This window comes from Colias croceus, chromosome 17, assembly GCF_905220415.1.
Source record: "Colias croceus chromosome 17, ilColCroc2.1".
Lineage (NCBI taxonomy): Eukaryota > Metazoa > Arthropoda > Insecta > Lepidoptera > Pieridae > Colias > Colias croceus.
Genome location: NC_059553.1, coordinates 1872315 through 1894872, shown reverse-complemented (window position 1 = coordinate 1894872; position 22558 = coordinate 1872315). Strand labels below are relative to the sequence as shown.

At 32.6% G+C, this 22558-nt stretch overlaps 1 protein-coding gene across 1 annotated transcript; it reads left to right on the top strand.

Moving 5' to 3' along the window:
• The first annotated feature begins 1988 nt into the window (after window positions 1–1988).
• On the top strand, window positions 1989–7708 carry LOC123699233 (protein artichoke-like). Its single transcript, XM_045646139.1, has 3 exons — window positions 1989–2115; window positions 2430–2452; window positions 4363–7708. Exons 1-3 carry the CDS (start codon window positions 2105–2107, stop codon window positions 7584–7586), a joined length of 3258 nt encoding a protein of 1085 aa, XP_045502095.1. The 5' UTR covers window positions 1989–2104; the 3' UTR covers window positions 7587–7708.
• The last annotated feature ends 14850 nt before the right edge of the window (window positions 7709–22558 follow it).

The window sequence follows — 22558 nt, the reverse complement described above, 5'->3', positions numbered from 1 at the left end:
GAGTCTGTGGATGTTCATTGGCGGCGCCAATCATCGCTTTCTCTCTGGTGACGCGCAAGCTCGTTTGACAGCTTATACATAAAAAAAGGTTAGTGGGTAAGGTAAGTATTACAAGTAAACCAGGCAAACGTTATGCATTGTCTGGTGGTCCACACGAGCGAAGCCGCGGGCGGAAATCTAGTAAATTGAAATAAAAGCAAGAATAGACAAACGTGACTAGCGATTCTTACATGTAAGATAATATTATGTTACATGTGTAGATTAATGGCTTAGTCAAATAGTACGAGTTTTTAGCGCGTGTCAATGTGGTAATAATAACATGACGCCGCGCTATGAAGCCGTATTGAGTTGTACTACGCAACAATGTTTTTTTTATGTATTCACCAACTAAAGAGCAAGTGACTCACTTTCTGGAAACTCGTCGCCGCCCATGAGCGTCCGGAATGCCGGGGACTACGAACGTTTTGTTGGCCTTTCAGATATTATTTACACGCTTACTTCTTGAAGGTGCCCATATCATAGAACACCGAGGCGTAGCTTGTTCCACAACAGCGTAGTTTTCGGCAAAAATTGTCTCGTGAATCGCACCGAAGACGAGCACTACGCATCCAAGTGGTTTGCTTCGTGCAGTGCGGTTGTGGAATTGCGCAGACTATATTAAGACAAATAGTTCCATATATATATAATATGTACTGTCAAACAGAGCGATAGTGCTATGACGCGCGCTAAGATCGTGTGCTATCTGTCAAAGCCAATATCGCATAATATAGTCATAGCACGGCGTCAGGCTAGCGGCGCTTTGCAGCGCGCTTAGAAAACGTGCAGACAGAACGCGAATATAGCGCGGTGTATTAACGCTTTAGCGTCGTGCTATAATGTCACACTCTACTCATGTTACACAGATTGACCAGAGCCTCACTACACAAAACACTATACAACGAAGCGTGGTCTAAAAACTCTCTTAAAAACATTAACTTATGAAATTTTTGGTATTATACCTACTTCGTGATATAGGTTTTGTCAGACAGAAAAATACTAAGCGCCCCCGCCATAGATAGCGTCTTCGCTCTGTTTGACGCGCGCTATGTGTACCTACGCTTTCTATCTGGCAAAGCCATAACAGCTGCAAATGTCATAGATGATAATAATAACAGTAGTATTAGTGTATTTTAAAACGTGTTATCTGCGCGTCCTGACAGCGTTGATAAAAGTCTGTACAATAAATGTTACGTGGTTCCCGATATTTTTATTTTTATTTTTTTACAACTCACACTAGCAACTCTTACTTAGATTTTGTTTCTCAATTTTATTCGCATTCTATACTGCAAAAATATGACATACTAGCTGACCCAGGATAAAAACGAAATAAAATATACTACATCAAAGTGATTCAAGAAATATGTAGCTTTCTTCTGGTAACTAATTTTTTGAAATCAATCCAGTAGTTTTTGTGCGAAAACATTACAATTTACAAACATAAATAAAAAACACGAATGTTTCCTCTTTATAATATAAGTTTATCTATTTTTCTTTCTCGCAAATTTCTTAAGTTTTTCTTAATTCTCCTGACAATAACAACCACTAAATAAGACTTGGAGAAAGCGGTCCCGCTGTACAGGCGTGATGCCGTGACTAAGGGAAATAGCGATTAATTTTCATAGAGATAGATGCCAAACTTGCATGCATGTGTGTTCACTCATTATAAATGAATAAAGCAGCTCTTAAGAATAGGTACTCCCAAATTCACAGACTAGGTACACAAATTTTATAAAGAGGAAAGAAACTATTTGACAAGAATTGTAATAAATTTTAATACAGCTATACAATATAACATACAAGTTAAACTTGAACATTAAGTTGAAGTTATTGCAGTCGGTTAAAAAACGATAACGGGATGGAACAAATATATACCTAATTAGTTATTAAGTCCACATAACTCCGATTATATTTTTAAAATATTGAACGCTTACTTATAACATTGCGATGGAACGCTTCACATGTGACACTCTTATTTTCTGTTTACAAATATAAAACTATTATTTCAGTAGAAAATAATTAAATCGACATAAATTGGTGTTTGGATCATTTGTTTGAAATTTCTAAAATGAGGCAAAGGTGAGTTTCACTGTAATTTACAATGGCATTATATTAAAACCAATCCTGAATTCTTAAATGAATATATATTCAGAGTTCTTAGTTGAATGTAAAAAAAAATATAAGTACTCCATGTTAATTGTCCCATTATTTTAATCCGTCGTTTTTTTTTATAAACAAAAGTAATTATATATATTATGCTGGCCTTTGCTGGCATACAGTTACCAAAATATTATGTTGTGTTATACACAAAACGAGGGTTTAGAGTTGATTTTTGTATATTAATTGTTTGTATTTTTTACTTTTTGAAAAAGCTTTGAATTATATATTTACAGATACGATATAAACATGCTTCCTGGTGAGTTTTATCTATTCTAATATTATAAAGCTGAAGAGTTTGTTTGTTTGCTTGTTTGAACGCGCTAATCTCAGGAACTACTGGTCCGATTTGAAAAATTCTTTCGGTGTTAGATAGCCCATTCATCGAGAAAGGCTATTTTAATATCATCACGCTAAAACCAACAGGAGCGGAGCCACGCGGGTGAAACCGCGGAGCGCAGCTAGTTTTAAAAAGTTTGGAAAATCCAAAAGTGCACGCCTCATAATCTCATCCTTTACAATAAAATTGATTACAGTAGAACCCCGTTAAGTCGAACCTCGATAAGTCAAAAACCTCCAAATCTCGAAAAAATGTTTTGTTCCCTTCCCTTCAAACACCAAAACCTCCATTACTTGAAATCTCTACCCTCTGTTAGTCGAAATAATCAGATCACCGAGTCCCTCCAAGCCATTTTGGTACATATTTTCACTCTATAACTCGAAAAATTAAATTTGACCTCTGTATGTCGAACATAGCAACGTTTTATTTTAAAACCTTTACAACTTGATCATTAGGAATTTATTACCTCTATTGTTCGAACAAAAGTAAGTTACCGACTTTAAGAACTTGCCGACAATCAAAGTACACTATTGTTTCTTAGAAAACATTTTAGGAGTATACGATAATAAATCTATGACTCACGTAAACACGTGTTTGCTTAATTGGTGTCAGGTGTTCAATTTTGATTTTGTGAATTCAAAATTTATAAGAATAAACCTCAAACTCTTTATGTCGAATCAAAATCCGCCTAAGTCGAAATCCTCCATAAGTTGAAAACTCTATAACTCGAATTTTTTGGCGTCTCCCTTGGTATTCGACTTTAATTTTTGAATTTTTTTTTTAAAACAAAAAATCACTAAAAAAATTTTTTTTTCAAATTGCACATGAAAGTTTTTTTATTTTCTACATGTTCAATTTTATAAATTAATTTTTTTTAATAATTATTTATTAATTATTATTTTTGTTTATTTAATAACAATTAAACCACATCGAATCAGACCCTGAAAAATGAAAGGGTTCTATTCCTGAGCATACTAAAGCGTAAGAGAAAAAAAAATACTCGATTAGTAAAGTGTTTCGGTCGCTATCGTGTTAACAAGAAAATCCTCCGCACATACAGACACACGGACGTCCAAGACAAAACTTTTTTAAACTGTTTTTTAACTAGTTTAAATAACAAAAATGACGCTTCGCTTATGAGGCGTGCAATAAACATTAGATTGCTTATTTATAGATTATATTAAATCTGTTAGTAATATAGGCTTAAATAAAGTCTAAGTATGTTAGCAATTTGATTGTAATAATTATGTTGTTATTTTTTGCTTATGTCCAATTTAATCGCCACCCTTAAAAATCGCTTTATTAAAAGATGTTTTTCATAATATTATAATAAATAGCACAGTTATTTCTGAATTAAGAATACTTATTAATTATCAGTTGTCATATTAATTATTATTATGTATTTAGTATGATTTACTTTAAGTTCATTAGCGCATTAATTATTCAGATTACAACCAAATAATATACTTAATACATTATACAAATATGTACCTATATTCACAAACGTTTAAATGTCCCAATATATTTAAATCAAAGGTGACTGACTGACTGACTGACTGACATAGTCATCTATCAACGCAGAGCCTAAACCACTGGACGATGTCAGAACATAGGCATCCGTTAAGAAAGGATTTTGATCAATTGATAATATAATAGGGGATGAAATTTTGTACCATGAAATGAATGAATCTTTTCCACGCAGGCGAAGCTGCGGGCAACAGCTAGTTAGTGATACACCATAGCGCTTTTAAACGAAGTCTAGTTGAATAAATTAATATACGAGTTTAAGGGATAATTCCCAGTGATGAAATTGTATTGATTTATTTCAGGAACGATCGCCATAATGCTACTCATTGTTCGAGTAGCAACAGCAGACGTCTGTGAAAGTAAAATTAATGAAGAAAGTTGTGTGACTGAAGTAGTGTGTGATAAATATTTCAATTTAAGATATTATTATGAAATTAGTAAACGCTGCACTCCTATGATGTTATATAATCCGAATATTGGAAATATCCTTCCAATACATTTAGTTTACAAACGAAGAAATGAAGCAGATGGAGCAGAAATTCCAAAAAGTATTGATTACGGAATATACTATTATGATTATATAACAACACTAGAATTAAGCAGAAATTATTATGATAAATTTCCACTAATAAAACACATGAATAGATTGCGTCTACTAAATGTTTCGTACAATTCTATTACAATTGCCAAATTGAGCTCAAGATACACATTCCCCGATTTAGAAGAAATTGATCTTTCACATAATACAATAGAAGAATTTGAAATTAGTGCTATGGAATCACCGTTCAGTAGCTTACTAAGATTAAATGTTTCTTATAATAAACTGAATGAGATAAAAGAAGCGGTATTTGATCGATTTGCCAATTTACAAATGTTAGATGTTTCATTTAATGAAATATCGAACATTAACCCATTTTCATTTGAAGGTATTAAAAATTTGGTCTATTTAAACTTAGCTTACAATAAAATTGACGAAATTAATGGATCTCTGTTTAGATTCACAAAACTCACTCATTTGAATTTGAGTAACAACAGAATACAAAACATCTTGTTAAAAGACTTCGAGAAGTTACTTCAATTAAAAGAATTAGATTTAAGTTATAATGCACTACTAACAATTGAGAAGAAGACATTTCAAGGTATGAGTCTTTTAACTAGTGTTTATTTAAATAATAATGTTTTAAAGGTATTAGAAAAGGAAATGTTTCATGAAAAGACGGATTTGAAAACTATCGACTTATCATATAATGAAATAAGAATTCTCCCTAAGTTTATGTTTGACGGTAAAAGTATAGAAAACTTTGATATACAGCGAAATAACTTAGAAGGCGTCCTAACCAATGGTACGTTTAAGGGGTTAATGTTTATTTTGAAATTAGACTTGAGCTATCAAAGCATAAATGGCATTGACGATTACGCATTTACTGGGCTCGATAAATTAGAAGAACTGTTTTTAAATCATAACGAAATAAATTCTGTATCGCCAAAATCATTTGACAATTTGCTAAATTTAAAAAAGCTTCATCTTTCCAACAATCAAATTGCTAATCTAGATTTTGCATTGAACAATCTGAAAACTCTTAAATTTCTATCAGTTAGCTATAATTTCATTGGGTTTATTAAAAACAAATACTTTAATGATTTGGTTGCGTTAGAATATCTAGATATTTCTTATAATAATATATCTAAGATAGAACCTAAATCTTTTGAAAATCTAACTCGATTGGTCGATTTTGATGTTTCTAATAATGCATTAACAGATGTTTTAGAAAGTGATACGTTCTGTGGTTTGATGTCAATACCAATACTAGATGTTTCTTCCTCGTTTTTAACAACTATTAAGAACAGTTCTTTTAACCACATGTTAAATCTTCAGAAACTAAATATATCACTCAGTGCTGTGAATGAGGTAAATTTTAATGCTTTTATTCATACGGGAAATATAAATATACTTGATTTATCACACAACGCACTGAAATATATAGATATCAATATAACAACCCTCGCTAATCTTAGCGTTTTATATTTAAACCACAATCGAATAACTGATCTGGCATCAAATCTTTTTATGAACATGAAAATGTTAAGTTTAATCGACCTTTCATTTAACGATATAAAATATTTAAATGACAAAACATTTTCAAACTGCACAGAACTTTCGTATTTAGATGTATCATACAACAAGCATTTGAATTTTAACGTATCTTTGATGGAAAATCTAAATCGTTTAAATAAACTTTTACTATCTGGTATTGATAAAAATATCCAATTCGACAAAACTATCGATTCACCTTTGATAATATTAAATATGCAAAATTCTAGTGTCACTAATATAACGAGGCTTGGAATTAATCAATTTTGGTCACTCAATGAATTAATTTTAAGCAAAAATAATATAAAAATTTTAGGAGTCGGAGCACTCACTAATTTAACTAAATTGGGCTTATTAGATTTAAGTTTCAATAAAATACAATTTATTCAACCAGGTTCTTTCAAAGACAATAGCCACTTACGTGTTCTGAATATTTCTCATAATCATTTGACAGCTCTCACTTATGGTACTTTCCGTGGTTTAATTTCTTTGGAGACTCTTGATTTATCTTACAATGAAATACCGGATTTACAAGGCGAACGCTTCTATGATATACAAGGATTGAGAGTTTTGATAATTGACTTCAATAAAATAAGCAAAATTGATTTTGAATCCACAATTCATTTTACATCATTGAGCATTGGCGGAAATCCTATTCCTTGTGAAATATTAGTTAAATTGAAGATAAATGGTCTTTCAATAACAGCCATAAAATTAGACGAACATTCCAATGAAAATATTGACGGAGTCTCCTGTCATGGTCAGCGTGGCATCAAACGGATGGAAAATAGCAGTAAATCCATCGAAAACAACGACGTTTTAAACGATATAAGGGAGATATTAATAAGCTTATCAGAAAGAAAATCAACTGAAGAAATATCGAGAGTGATAAATACTGAAAACGATTTTAGTCAAAAATTTGAGAAGTTAATAACTGATCAAACTTTGAAAATGGATAGAAATATAAAGAACGGCGAGGAAATTATTCGAAATAATAACATAACAAATTCATTTTTAGAACGAATGTTAAAGTTGATGGTTGCTATGAATTCCCAAGCGACATCGAAACAAGTGACGATAGTAAAGGAGAATGCTACATACGAAAATATATTACCATATATAGAGCAAGTTAAACAAGGCTTAGAAAGCTCGTTTACAATAGAAAAGGAAAAGATCATTTCTGACTTTAATGACAAAATGGCATTGATAAATAAAAAGTTAGAAGAAGTCTCCATTAAAACCACAGAAAAGCCCGTTATCCAAGCGAACAAAGCAGACTCTTTCTTGTTTTCCAATATATGCATTGGCTTAATATTATTGATTCTGTTGTGTTTCATATCGTTTAAAATATACGAATCAAAAGTTATGTTGGCTAGACGTAGGACAATAAGTATTCAACGAATTGCTAACGCCATGGATAATTCAAATTTGTAAACTTTTCATATTATCGATTATTTTTTAAGCTTTCATTAATTAAGTAAGTTAGTTAAATTCTAATGTATTAATTAAAATTAAAACTTTATGATGATGTGATAAAATATACCTTAAGAAGTGTTTTTTGATGTTTTTTTTATAAAATCCTGTCCTTGATCAAATTGACACTTGGCTTTCAATTCCTTATTCTAAATCATTAAGACCAGTGCCGATAATTTTTGAAACAAAAAAATCACAGTAGGATGAAACCCATTAGAAAAGGAGGGGAATGTGATAAAATTGAAAGGAAGTTTCTTGCCGTTTCTTCTCCATAGATACTGCTTTCCGAATCGGTGGTAAATGTTAAAAATAATTATGTAATGACGATTCGAAAGTGCTACTAAATAGTAGTCTAATTGAATAAATGAATGTTTGAGTTTGAGTTTGAAAAATAAATTACAGTCGATCCGAGTTCGGAAAAGGGAGGGGGAGCAGGAAAGGGGTCTTCACTTGTTAATGTCATCCTTTATATCTATATGTAAAAATATGATGAGATGCTTTTTTTTCTAATGTAGAATAGAGCAGTGCTTGACTAGGTACGATCCCGCTTGCTGGTGAGCGAAGATGTGGTCTAAGATGGAGAGCGCTTCCTTGAAGGTACCTGTTGACTCTTGTCTTGAAGATGGGAGATCTCTTCTTCGATCTTAAATGTTTATATTGTATTTATTAAGATAGGACAAATTAAATCAACAGCCAACAGGCTTGTTTAATAGACATGTTCAATGCCTAATAATAATTATTGTGACAACATACCAATAAACTATGGTAACAAAAATAAAAATAAAATATCTACTATTCAAATTTTAGTCTTATGTACGTTTTTTGTAATCTTCTAAACGACCGATTTTGATTACCTGAATATTAATTACTTAATGTTGACTGCAAGTAATCTCACTTTTCAAACGAATTCACGGCCGTCAACTAGTTGGAGATATATTTGTACTATTGTTGAAAACATAAAAGGAAGTTTAGAAGTATGTTATTCAAGAAATAAGAACTTAAGGCGTGCGAGTGAAGTTCAGTCAACGTGTCTCCAAGTCACGTATTCTCTTGTTCATACAGATACGGATTAAAACTATTCAGGGCCCCAACTCATAACTGTTCACATTCATGTTTGCTTTTGTCTATATATACATATTACTCTTTTTTTTTAATTTCACATTTCATATTAACTCTGGGCATATAAACTTAACATATTTTCGCCACATTATAAATAATTTAAATTACAACTTACAATTATTTTTCCAATGTTTAAAATTACTGAATAATATTCCGAAATTTAGAAACTTAACCGATTTTAATGAACTTTGATTCCGATTTTACTTTCCGATTGCACTTAAGATTTTTGGCAACATATTTGATTTCCTTGGTCGGGATCTCGTACGTGCGTACTGATATATGTTTGTATACTAGAGTGTAGAAATAAATTGATCCTTTAATTTATTTGTTCACATCACCAGTCACCACATTCCAAACCTAAATGGCAATATAAAATATTTTATAAACAGAGGTAGAGTCAATAATTTTTAAAGTAATTTAAAAAATCATTGGGTAGAGCCTTATGTAATTTCTTTTCCAAAATTTTAATTGCATATAAGATTGTTATACTTTTTACTATTCATTCGAAGAAAAAAACATTTGGGGCCTCAGAAAGATATTTACGAATGAAGCACTATGAATAAAATTTAAACTTTGGTAAGTCTCTTCCTGGTTAGTTTGTATTTGAGTCTGCGATGAATTCTAAATAGAAATCTAATATTCATGGATTATTTGTTGATTTTCAGAGACAGAATATAAGGGTACATGTTTGGACTGCATTTTATTTACAAAGCCTATATTATTATGAAAAATATTCTGTTAATTTTTACATTCCGTACCACTAACCAATAATAAATAGATATTTTCTAGCACTTTACATGTAAAACGTTTACATGTACCACGGGAGAAGCCGGGGCGGACCGCTAGTATTATATACGTTTCGATGTTTCATCATACCTACATAGTATAAAACAAAGTCGCTTTCTCTGTCCCTATATCCCTATGTATGGTTTAATCTTTGAAACTGCGCAATGGATTTTGATGCGGTTTTTATTAATAAATAGAGTGATTCAAGAGGAAGGGGAATATATGGGGAAGCCGTGCGGGCGGAAAGCTATGTAGTTTAAAATAAATAACATTCCCCTTATCGAAACAAAACAGAAGTTCAACACATCGCACGTAGTGACGTATTTACCTACTGTTACATGAAGTCACTATGCTCTGCAATTTTAAAGACATTTATGTGATACTCCTTGTTGCCCTTTTAAAGTACTTCGACTGGTATTCCAAAACATACCTTATGTCCCTCAACTTAAGAGCAATAATGGACTCTAACAATTCTCCCTTGTTATTTAGATATTATTTCGTCGCGGTGTTCGAAATAGTGATTTAATACAACAACGTAGAGTCTGTTTTGTTGTGGCAGAAGCGGTTCAGGACATACAATCCTGCATCCGAGATGTTTGCAGTCTATTCAAGATGAGTCGCAGTGGTATCGTCAGGTGTTTTATTCACATGATTCGCGATTTTGTATGCTTATCTATACTATAATATTATAAAGCTGAAGAGTTTGTTTGTATGTTTGTTTGAACGCGCTAATCTCGGGAACAACTGGTCCGATTTGAAAAATTCTTTCGGTGTTAGATAGCTCATTTATCGAGGAAGGCTATAGGCTATATAATCCAGTCTGTAGGTATTTATGCTCTACAAAAGGTGGCGTAGAAAATGTTTTGAAACAATATTTTTTAGGTATGAAAGGTTAATAAAAATCCAAGTTTTCGACCTTGACGGACCCAGGCGCTAGCCGCCATCTGGAATTAAATGTGCTAAAATTAGGTTTATTTTAAATAACTTCTCAATTGTTTACTAAATCACAAAAGTGTCTATCAGGGTAGGTAATTTTGTCTTCTTTGAGAAGACAAAATTACCTACATTTTTTGCATACATGATTATTCTGTAAGTCTTTAAGGTAAAAAGTTACAAGCGACGGAAATAATAATATTTACAGAAATCATATAATTTTAATTTTGTTTAAAAATTGTGCAGCTATCATTTTTTAATTCTCTTTGATGGCCCAGGCTGGTTAATGGTGGCCTCTTCATTATCTTCGCTGAAATTTTCTGTTTCATTGTCTGTATTTTTAGTTTCCAACCATGAAATTTCGTCGTCATGACCAGAAGAAATCGAAGACGCTGGAGCACGCTTTCTAGTAACTTTGTACAGAGGGGACATGGATAAGGAATCCTTAGTTATCAATAAAAAGTAAATTTAAACTTGCTTCTTTGCTGCCAACAAAGGACGCTGCATGGTATCATGCGTTTAGGACATACCACCAAGTCCAAAAATGGTATGGAATTGAAAAAAATCCAGAACACTGGGGCTGGAGATATGACACCAATAGGCTCACTCCAATAACAACGACAGAGAAAGCAGCACCTCAGATGCTTTTAAGTGTAAGTTCTTGCCACTGTAAAAAAGGATGCAGCAAAGCATGTAGTTGCAGAAAAGCTGGATTAAAATGCTCTATTGTTTGTGGATTCTGTAGTGGTCAGCTGTGTGAAAATGCAGTAGAGATTCAGATAGATAACGAAGACTGTGATGACGACGAAATTTCTTGGTTGGAAACTAAAAATACAGACAATGAAACAGAAAATTTCAGCGACGATAATGAAGAAGCCACCATTAACCAGCCCGGGCCATCAAAAAGATTTAAAAAATGATAATAGCTGCACAATTTTTAAACAAAATTAAAATTATATGATTTCTGTAAATATTATTATTTCCGTCGCCTGTAACTTTTTACCTTTAAGACTTACAGAATAATCATGTATGCAAAAAATGTAGGTAATTTTGTCTTCTTTGAACCCCTCATAGACACTTTTGTGATTTAGTAAACAATTGAGAAGTTATTTAAAATAAACCTAATTTTAGCACCTTTAATTCAAGATGGCGGCTAGCGCCTGGGTCCGTCAAGGTCGAAAACTTGGATTTTTATTAACCATTCATACCTAAACAATATTGTTTCATAACATTTTCTACGCCACCTTTTGTAGAGCAGAGGCTTTTACACTTCCCCACAGACTGGACTAATATCATTACGCTACTACCAACAGAAGTGGAGCCACGGAGGTGAAACCGCGCGGAGCAGCTAGTAAGTTATAACTGTGAAAAGAACAGCCCCCCTAGCCAAGTGGCTTTGTATGGGAAAATAGTATTTGAGATTATTTTCTTGAAAGATGGTATGTATATCATATGTGTCATTTAATATCTACTTATTGTTTGTTACAACAGTTTGAATATGAATAATAGATTAGTAAATTTTAATTCAAATTTGCTATTAAATATATCAAGCAGGTCGATTCTGGGTTAGACGTAAAAAATGTGGAAATAATTTTATTTAATGTTTTTATCTAAAACTTACTTATCAGGTGTGCCATAAAGTCAAAAAAGTAAAAAGTACTCTATTATCGCAATAAATCGCTAATATTTTGCGTGAAAACACGGCCTTTTTCACAGCTAATGAGTGAGTCATTCTCGGCTACAGGGAACTTTAATGAAGAAGTTGTGTGTATGTACGGTAATCCAGTCAAAGCGAAAGGCGTATTCAACCACAACATATTTTATACTAGCTTACCGCCCGCGGCTTCGCCCGCTTTATCAAAAACCTAATAAATTATATACTACAACCTCCTTGCTCCTCCTTCGTCTTGAATATTATCTATTTAAAAAAACTGCATCAAAATCTGTTGCGTAGTTTTAATACAAAGGGACATAGAGACATAGGGACAGAGAAAGCGACTTTGTTTTATACTATGTAGTGACTAAACGTTACAAATGCACAAGTCTTGAATGAATCTCAGTGAATTATTTTCTTAGAATTATGATGAAAGATTACTCAAAGACTACTATGAACTTTTATTGAAGAAAACCAGCACAGTGCAACTACCTTGAAACTGTCAGAACAAAGCCGAATTTAAATAGGATCATACTAATGGCATAGCTTTCAAATGAAAAAGTATCATAAAAATCGGTTGACTCTGTCCCACAACTTATGTTACTCTGTAGAGACGTTCTTGTGGTAAAACAATTTATTACACCGGTAGAGCAGTTTTTGAGACAAATCGTAACCTTCTTCATAATAACAGGATATCGCTGTCCGTACTTCTGCACATTCAAAGGGTAATCCTCAGTGATGACGTCACGAAGCGTTCGTCGTTGAGCAGTGTGTGGTTTTACGCAGAACATTGGTCGATTCGCTTGACTGCTCTGACGTCACTATTGTAACCCTTGTATAATGCGATTTGCTTTGATCTGTAACTGAACGCTGCCTTGTAGTGTCTAGTTTGTCGGATCATGTAATCTTCGAGTGACCGCAGAATTTGGGAATTTTCAAAAATATGTGGTAATAAGCTTGGATTAAGCTGTAACGTTTGCTGGTATATTTATTAATTTTTTGGATGTAGGTAAAGTGTAGGTGTGTTGAAACTATAAAATAATTTAATTAAAAATGTTTGTAAATAAATCGCGTTTAATATCCGTTTAAATTATTTTTCCATCATGTTGCTTTAAGGTACACCGTTAAAAGAATGACCAATGGCTGGTGAGCAGTCGGGCGGCGTTCATTTAACTCTAACTACTGAAACCGAGTGCGTAGTTAAGTCTGAAGTTAAGCCGTTGGAATTCATTTGCCCTCAGTCGCCGGCTAAATTATTCAGTTTAATTCTTCCACTTTTTGCCGACGAAAAAGTTGTGCAATTATTTCCACGGATACTTTTTCTTCGTGGCTCAAATGTTCTGGGGTTAAATTGCGTTTGTGAAAAGCGTATGCTGGTCGAGTACTTTAAAAGTCCTGTATGCCCTTGCAGGGTATGGGACACTCTGTGTACTGCTAAACTAAACTTTATTTGTTAGTAGACAATACGGGGAGGACGAGAAATTGAACTTAGGCCAAGGCAGAATGAAAATATTTTAAGATGTTGTTTTTATTTCAAACAAAAGCTTTTTCATATAATATGTTATTGAAAGATTTTTAGTTAGTATAATTCCTACCTCTATAAAGATACCACTTAAACCCCATGAATAATCCAGGTGTTAAAACGTAGGTAGATAAAATATTATATTATGACAAAGTTACTTTCTTGTTTACGTTAGAATTTAGATAGCAAAGATTAATTATTTATAGAATATAATATGCAATAATTTACCTAAAAACATTGGTTTAATATTTACTACGTAGTACATATTAACTCAATGCCTAAAAGTGTTAGTAACAAGTCATAATATTATAATGAACCGGGTTACGGTAATGCGATTGTAGACTACATAATATATTAAAATATATTTAATATTATTAAAATATCATCCAAATCCGTTCAGTTATTTTTACGCAAAAGACTAACAATCATCCACCCAACCATATAGACAGTGTAAACTGCTACTATAGTAGAAGAATATATATTATAATATACTAAGTAGTCATAATAATAAAAATAAAGGCACGCACATATACACACGCACACAAGTTAATGTCCCCGTAGGGCCACACAACCTTTCCTCTCCAGTCTCCTCCAATCTAATAGAATCTTCCGCAATAAACGAATTTTCCCTATAAAATCGTCATTTTTCTACTGGCTAAAGTTGCAATGTATTGAGTGCGGTTGCGAGCAGTCTTTTCATCGCGCAGACGACAAAAAATTAACTTTGTATCCCTCTTGTATTTAGTTTGCACAATAAGCTATTGATAAAGTAGGTGAGGGCCGTACCGATGTAACAAAACACATTGTCTTAGTATGAACAATCATCCACCCAACCATATAAACAGTGTAAACTGCTAATATAGTAGAAGAATATAAAGCTTTCATCTTGCTAAGAATATTCTCTATTAATTATTATTCTGACCAGTCTTTGGTAGAACAATATTCAAAAACATGGTCAGTAATTATCTTGTATCAGTAGTATTTTTACTATAAAATACAGGCTGTTTACCGAATTGTTAATTATTCTTATACAAATTTAATTTCCCTTGATGTATTTTCCTTTGTGGACTAATTTAAAGTTATTTATTTTTATCCATTATAGCATTTACTCATAGATCTTCATCATCGGTTTCTAACTGACATTCCCAAGAGTATTCATTTATTAACATTAATTTATTCTTTTATGTTTATTTGTTTTTCAGATAAAATTGTTCGTGACAAAATGGACTAATCAGTCAGCTACGTTCAACCATTCATTTGTTCACTAATATTACAATTTAAAATTTGTTTATATAGAGTTTTTACGTTTCATTTTACACGGCTATTATATATATAGAAATCAAACACTTTATAGACACTCTCTGCCTTCTCTGTAGTTTCTAAATGTATAATATTCGCATAAAATCAACGCAAAATGAGGTATATGCAATGCACATGAAACTACAATATGTGAGACAAAATCTATTATCTATAAAACTATAAATACAAGACAGTTAAGCAATCACAAGTCTGTGTATAGATACCTTCCGTGTTCCCCAACCAGTATGACATGGGAACCTTCAAGACAAAAGCCTACACCCACCTCAAAAGCCTTCTTCCACCTCAAAACCGGCAACACGTTCCCTAATGCTGCGAATTGTCATGGGCGGCGACCATCACCTACCATCAAGTGGGTCGCCGTTGCCGGGGTTTCAATAAAAAAAAGATATTGCTCTCTTTCGATATAGACGCAATAATTGTATACCTACAAACCTTCCTACAAACAATACTCGGCATTGACTAGATCTAAACAAATGAAGGCATCGACATCCCATGTCACTTGAATGAGGCCAATTAACCGTCTCTATTTCAACCCTTCACTGCGTATTTATATCGGATAGGGTAAAGGGTACTGTTACCGGCTAGTTCCAATTAATTATACTCGTTTTAAACAAGACACCTTTTTTGACGAGATACTTTAACGAGGTTCAAAGGTAAAGGCTTGAGTAATTTGAATAATATAAAAAAGGAAAATATTTTCAGTTTAGGTATAACGTCGAGAGACACTACGAAATTAAAATAATTGGAAAGCTTCATTTTATTACTTACCTAAGGCATTAATCGTTAAACCAGGCCTTTTAAAATCACTTCTAACAAGTTTTCAATGGTGTAAATTATACTTAGATTTTTTACGACGGTTTCAACAAACGAGGATCAACTAAATCTTGTAGTAGTGTCGTTCTTCTTAAAGGTTGTTTTAATCATTATTAAAAAAACTGTCACAAGTAGAATAAATAAAACCTCATAAATGTTAATTTTAAGATAAAATTAAAAGGCCAATCGTCATAAATGCAAATTGGGTAAAGGTAATGAAAATACATATATTCATAAAAGTCAGGTGGTGGTGTGAAGTCGAGTCAACCATTTATGTATAACTTAAATGTGATTGAACTTATTTTAACTAAAAGTTAGAATAAACCATTTCGAAATACATGACATAATATTTTTGATGTTTATATAATGACTAGGACTCTATTTCTCGAAATGCGTCTGAGAATGTATTTTAAGCGCAACTGAATTCTTAATTGGAAATGAATCTGTATCTGTATGCATATGTATAGAAGTCATAATAATAAAATTAAAGGCACGCACATATACACACGCACACAAGTAAATGTAACCGTAGGGCCACACAACCTTTCCTCTCCTCCAAATAGAACCTACCACCATAAACGAATTTACCCTATAAAATCGTCATTTTTCTACTCGCTAAAGTTGCAATGTATTGAGTGCGGTTGCGAGCAGTCTTTTCATCGCGCAGACGACAAAAAATTAACTTTGTATCCCTCTTGTATTTAGTTTGCACAATATGCTATTGATAAAGTAGGTGAGGGCCGTACCGATGTAACAAAACACATTGTCTCAGTATGAACTAGATGTGCCCCGCGGTTGTACCTGCATTTCTGGGCTTCTATGGGTCTTAGCGTGATTATGTATAGTTGATAGCCTTCCTCGATAAATGGACTAGGTATCTAACAGTTAAACATTTTTTCAAATCGTACTCGTGATTTCTGAGATTAGCGCGTTCAAGCAAACAAACAAACAACAACTCTACAGCTTTTGTAATATTACTTAGTATGAATGTTTTTGACAAAATTAATTGAGATTTAAAATTTTAAATGCTAAAATTATAAATGCTAAAGTGTGTTTGATTCTTTATCTTTCACGTCGTAACGGACTGATGTTTTTGGCGTGATTTTATTTCTGGAGATTTAGGAAGGGACGAATTCATAGGATTCTTTAGGATATCTTATTTTCATTGGATTTTCGTTGACTAAGCGGGCAAAGCCACGGGCGGAAAGCTAGTAATTTATTTAGGGCCAACTTATCATTGTGAAGGCCATCAGTGTAATTTATGCTACATTTTCTTGCGAGATGTATATTTTCTTTTATTATTTACAAGAAGGAACTCATGCATAATCCCTGTATCTAACCAAAGCTCACAAATACGTTCAAAATTTAATCAGTTTTAAAACACTTTCAATGAAAAGCGTATAAAAAAAGATTTGTCAATTTTTTGCCTTCCATTTTATATGTAGACCACATAAAAAAGAACGATGTAACAAATTTAATACTGGATAAACTAAAAAATACGATAATACAATAAAGCCGTAAAGGAAATAAGCCGAACATAACAAACACCTAACAAAAGGTAGAGAAAATATGGACACATTTAGAATATTTCCAAAACCAACGTCGCTAAAATTCTTCGTGAAGTATCGACTACTGGGTTCCGTAGAGTTTTGTGTCGTATTTTTCTCTCAAAAGTTGATTTAAACCGTATTTAAAATTGAGTAACTGTTATTTAAAAATGAAATCCATTTTGCAATGTCATAAACAACAATAATCTTTATCAGAATTTATTTATTTAAGTATTAAAAAGGCTACATACCAAGGTGTAATTTCCATGGAATATTTGGTGGAATAAAAGCAGGTTCAAAGATTTAAGATATTCTGTTTTTAGTAGAAACGAACCTCATTATCTTACTTAATTTACTACATTAGTAGTAAATTATCTTAAGAAAATGCAACTCAAAAGAAGTATTTTCTGTTCTATCTCTTATAAATATTAACTCCGAAGTTTAACTTCAAAAATATTTTTATCTCGTAAGAGACCATATTTCAAATATATTGCTGTCCTAGATAGAATTTTGATGTTAGCCATGTGATCTTTATACATTTTAATGTATCCGGTACGACTGTATGAAAACGTCGGTTTACATAATTGCTAAACAACCGTGCTTTGAGTTTTCATTTTAAAAAGTGTGTTAAAATAGCACTCATTGCTATGGGAATCTATACTAAATGAGAGATTGACTTTAATAATATGATCTCTAGAACTGTTAAGCATTTACAAATTGATGCTCGTGATTTTTAACATGCATTTATTAGCTTCACCTGTATGTTTATGTGTAATTGTTTGTGTGTGTTGTGATTACTCTAGACTCGATTTTTGATCCACTTTTAACAGAAATATTTTATTCAAATTTTGTACACATAAAAATAGAAAAATATCTATAAAAATACTTTTTTCAATTTCTATGTTAATTAAACATTTATTTTTAAATTATAATCCATTAATTTCATGAGAAATGGGGAATGAATCATCATCAGCTTATCTATCATTTCTACTTAAAAATTTTAATATAGGTAGCTTATGCAAATATATTATAAATCAAGAAAGCTGGGTTTTACTTGATCTCTATAAATAGCATTAGAAAGATCAATATGGTAAAGAGATTTATTTGTTTCGACCGTCCCACTGATCCCTAAAACCCTGAAAGCCTTCTCGCAAACACTTGAACAAGAAAATTGCTACGGCGTCTAGAGACTGGCATAAATTCATAACTTTACATCATCATTTAAAAGAAAAAAATAGTCCAGGGCCTTGATGAGTGCAAGCGAAAAGGGGCTTACTGTTAAGTGCTTTTGGGTTGAATTTTATATTGCGTCATTAAATCTGGAAAGGCAGACAGCTGACAAATTATTTGGGTCATTTTCGTTAAAAATATATTTTGTTACCTTTTCGCGGCGGTCGGGGCAAGTGTTGACGTTTGATATGTTTTTACCATATTTCTCTTCTACAATAAAATTATAAAGAACTTATATTTATTTCATTGTTTGTTTGCAATCAGTTCAAAACTACTCTATTAATTTAAAATCCTTTAACCATTCTAAAACTGTATCACAATTTTTCGACGCTTTATAATCTCGCGAGTTATATTATTATGGATGATTATGGACTAAAGTTGTTTATAATCTAAACGTTGACGTATAGCTTCACATATAGTAAAAATGAATCGCCAATTAATGTGTTGCGCAAAACTCGGGAACGACTCGGCCAATTCAGGTAATATTTCTAGCGTTTTTAACCGACTTCAAAAAAAAGGAGGAGGTTATCAATTCGGCCGGTATATTTTTTTTTTTTATGTATGTACACCGATTACTCCGAGGTTTCTGAACCGATTTACGTGATTCTTTTTTTGTTCGATGCGGGATGGTGTCGAATTGGTCCCATAAAAATTTTATTCGGATAGGCCCAGTAGTTTTTATTTTATGAGCATTTTTGTCTGTAGGTATTTGTAAATTTTGCAAGTGCAAGTTTGAAGTCGGTTGTTTTTAACGCAGTTATCACTTGTTGTTTAGACACAAGGAAGGTTCCTACAGAGAGGAAACACGAATAAAGGGCAATAGTAGGCTGAGACAGCTAGGTAGTATTTAAGATAAATTTAAAAATAAATACTCATGAGTAGCGGTAAAAATAACAACTATACATACAAATAAAACTAATTAAGGTAAGTATATTTTATATGGAACTAGCTCATCGCCCGCGGCTTCGCCCGCTTTGTCTCAAACCAAATAAATTATATACCTACTAAAACCTTACTAAAACCTTCCTATTGAATCACTCTATCTATTAAAAAAAACCGCGTCAAAATCCGTTGCGTAGTTTTAAAGATATAAGCATACAAAGGGACATAGCGACATAGGGACAGAGAAAGCGACTTTGTTTTATACGATGTAGTGAATAGGTAGACTGTACGCATTCTTCGATTTAGATTAAGACGAGACACGTCAAATTGTATTACAGTAGATAACCTAGTTTCTAAATTAGGCTAAATTATAGGTACGCTTGTAACACAAATTTGTAAGTTTCCATTCGAATCGAATTCAATGTTTCGGGATTCAAAGACGTGTTCATCATTTCAGTTACAAGTTTGTTAAGTTACCTACATACTTATTTGCTTACTAGCTGCTCCGCGCAGTTTCACTCCTGTTGGTGGTAGCGTGATGATATATATACCCTATAGCCTTCCTCGATAAATGAGCTATCTAACACCGAAAGAATTTATTCAAATAGGACTAGTAGTTCCCGAGATTAGCGAGTTCAAACAAACAAACAAACTCTTGAGCTTTATAATATTAGTATAGATTAGTATAAATATAATGACTGGTAAAGTTGCAACAACTTACTTTAATAGATCTAGTCTTTAGGTATGTGTATGTTAGGTACCTATGTGTTTCCTTAATATTTAAAGATCATGAATTAATATCTGGTAATTTTGAGTCTACAATTTTTCAAATAAGTTTAACCTGGGTACTAATATTCGTACAATGTACGAATGTTAGCGCGCATGCAGCGAATATTAGGTACTTACTCCATAAAAATTTGAAAATTACACTTATGGGTTTGCGTATTGTGATCGTCATTGAACCAATAACAATTCTCTGAATCACGCAAAAAGTATAAAAAATGCAGTAAAATAATATGGTTACGAAAAATTTTTCGAGCGAAAACACGTCATTTTTTGGTTCTGTACAGTTGTTAATTACAATAAATATTTACAACTGTACATGTTTGTATAGTTATACAATAAATAATATGATTTTTCTATATGAAGCTTAGAGAAGTTTTTTCTATTATTTAACCACCGGGATTGAACCCAGTACCTTTTACCTCTACACCCAATTGCACATAGTGTGCGTCAAAATGTAACATAAATAATACAAAATGTTCACACTGAAACTGCAAACCCAAAGTGAATTCGAAGCTAGACGTAGAGCAACTAACCCAGCAAAGAATTGAAATTTTTCACTCAGCCCGAGGTAAAACGTGGAAAATTAACCGGTAATTTTAAAGTGGATCATGCATTTTCCTAATGAAGTAGACTAGAGAGATACATGTAGCATATAAATTAATTTATCGTGTAATAGCTACGTCCTGCGAGATTAATATTGTATCAGGGAAACCTTTTACATTACTGTGCTACGTTTGAATGAATGAAAAATTCTTTATTGCACACTAAAATCCGACCCACAGGTTGTCTAGTAGAAATCGCTCAGTAGCGATAAGACCGCCTTTTTGGCTTTACATTATATTGTCTGTTTTTATTTTGTGCTGAATAAAATGTATTTACTTCATTAAAGTGAAACTTTTATTACATCGTCTCAAACTTTTTGGTCTGTGTAGCGCATGTCGCGTGACGCACGATACGTACGATAATTATCGTACAAATACGATAATTTTTAGTTAAATGTCTATAGTCTATTTTACAACCTATAGTCTATTTTACAACCTTCCTGAAGAGGCGAACGTTTGAGCAATGTATTCTTCCAGTTATGACGTACGCCTCTGAAACCTGGACATTAACCAAACACCTAGTGAATAAACTCCAAGTAGCGCAAAGGTCGATGGAACGCGCTATTCTCGGGATTTCATTGATGGACAGAGTTCCAAATACGACAATAAGGAAGAAAACTGGAGTTATAGACATAGCACTCAAAGTGTCTCGGCAGAAATGGAGGTGGGCGGGACATATCTGCAGATTAAGTGACAACAGGTGGACCAACAAAATACTAGAATGGCGTCCTTGGACCGGACAAAGAAAAGTTGGCCGTCAGCCTACTAGATGGGCTGACGACATAGTGAAGATCTTGGGAAGGAAGTGGATGCGAGCGGCAACGAACAGGAAGGAATGGCGTGCACATGAAGAGGCCTATACCCAACTTTGGGTTAACCCAGGCTGAAAAAGAAAAAGAAAAAAAGAAGTCTATTTTACCGTGGTTTTATAAAACCACACAACATTTTTTTTTTATTTTTATTTAAATACAGGATTAGAAAATAAGAGCTATACAAGTTATAACATGTACAGAGGGCGGTCTTATCGCTGTAAGCGATTTCTACCAGACAACGCGAAAATTTAGAAGGATTAGATGCGTTTAAATAGGTTCTGATTGCAAGAGTTAAATAAAATGGATTGACATTTGAAATTAAAAAAATACCTATACATGGATTTAAATTTATTATTTATATTCTAGATCTGCATATATAATACCTATATGACGAAATTGCGTATAATTTTCGTAGAGGATTGTTATTAAGTTAAAAGATAAGAATATGTATAACTTATCAGTAATAAAAATAAATTAAATTAATATAATGTACGTACAATATACATGTCAGAGCTCTTTTCTTCCAAATATAAAAAAAAATCACCGTTTCTTCCTTTTGGTATCAAAATATAAGTAATAAGAGATGTGAATGTCTTGTTACCTGCATAGTATTATTTGAAATAACAGGACAGTCTTAAGCAAGGTGAGTAACTAGCTAATTGTAAACACACCTCCACTTCAGTATAAAGCAATCTTTCTCACTTAGCTCAGACTGTAACCTATAGGGATTTTAAGGAGCACTAGAAAAGCGCTGAAGCTACCATAAGTAGTTAATAGTTATTACATGTTTGGCTATTTATTATCATCAATTAGTATACCCAATGGAAATTTTAATACTAATAATAAGATAAATATATTATAGTTAAAATTATTATTATCTGTCTGTGTTTTTATGAAGAAAAGAAGATAATAATAAAATCATTGCCT

Coding starts and splice junctions, on each gene's coding strand:
- LOC123699233 (XM_045646139.1), top strand. Junction 2,453..4,362: donor CGATATAAACATGCTTCCTG/GTGAGTTTTATC, acceptor GATTTATTTCAG/GAACGATCGCCATAATGCTA.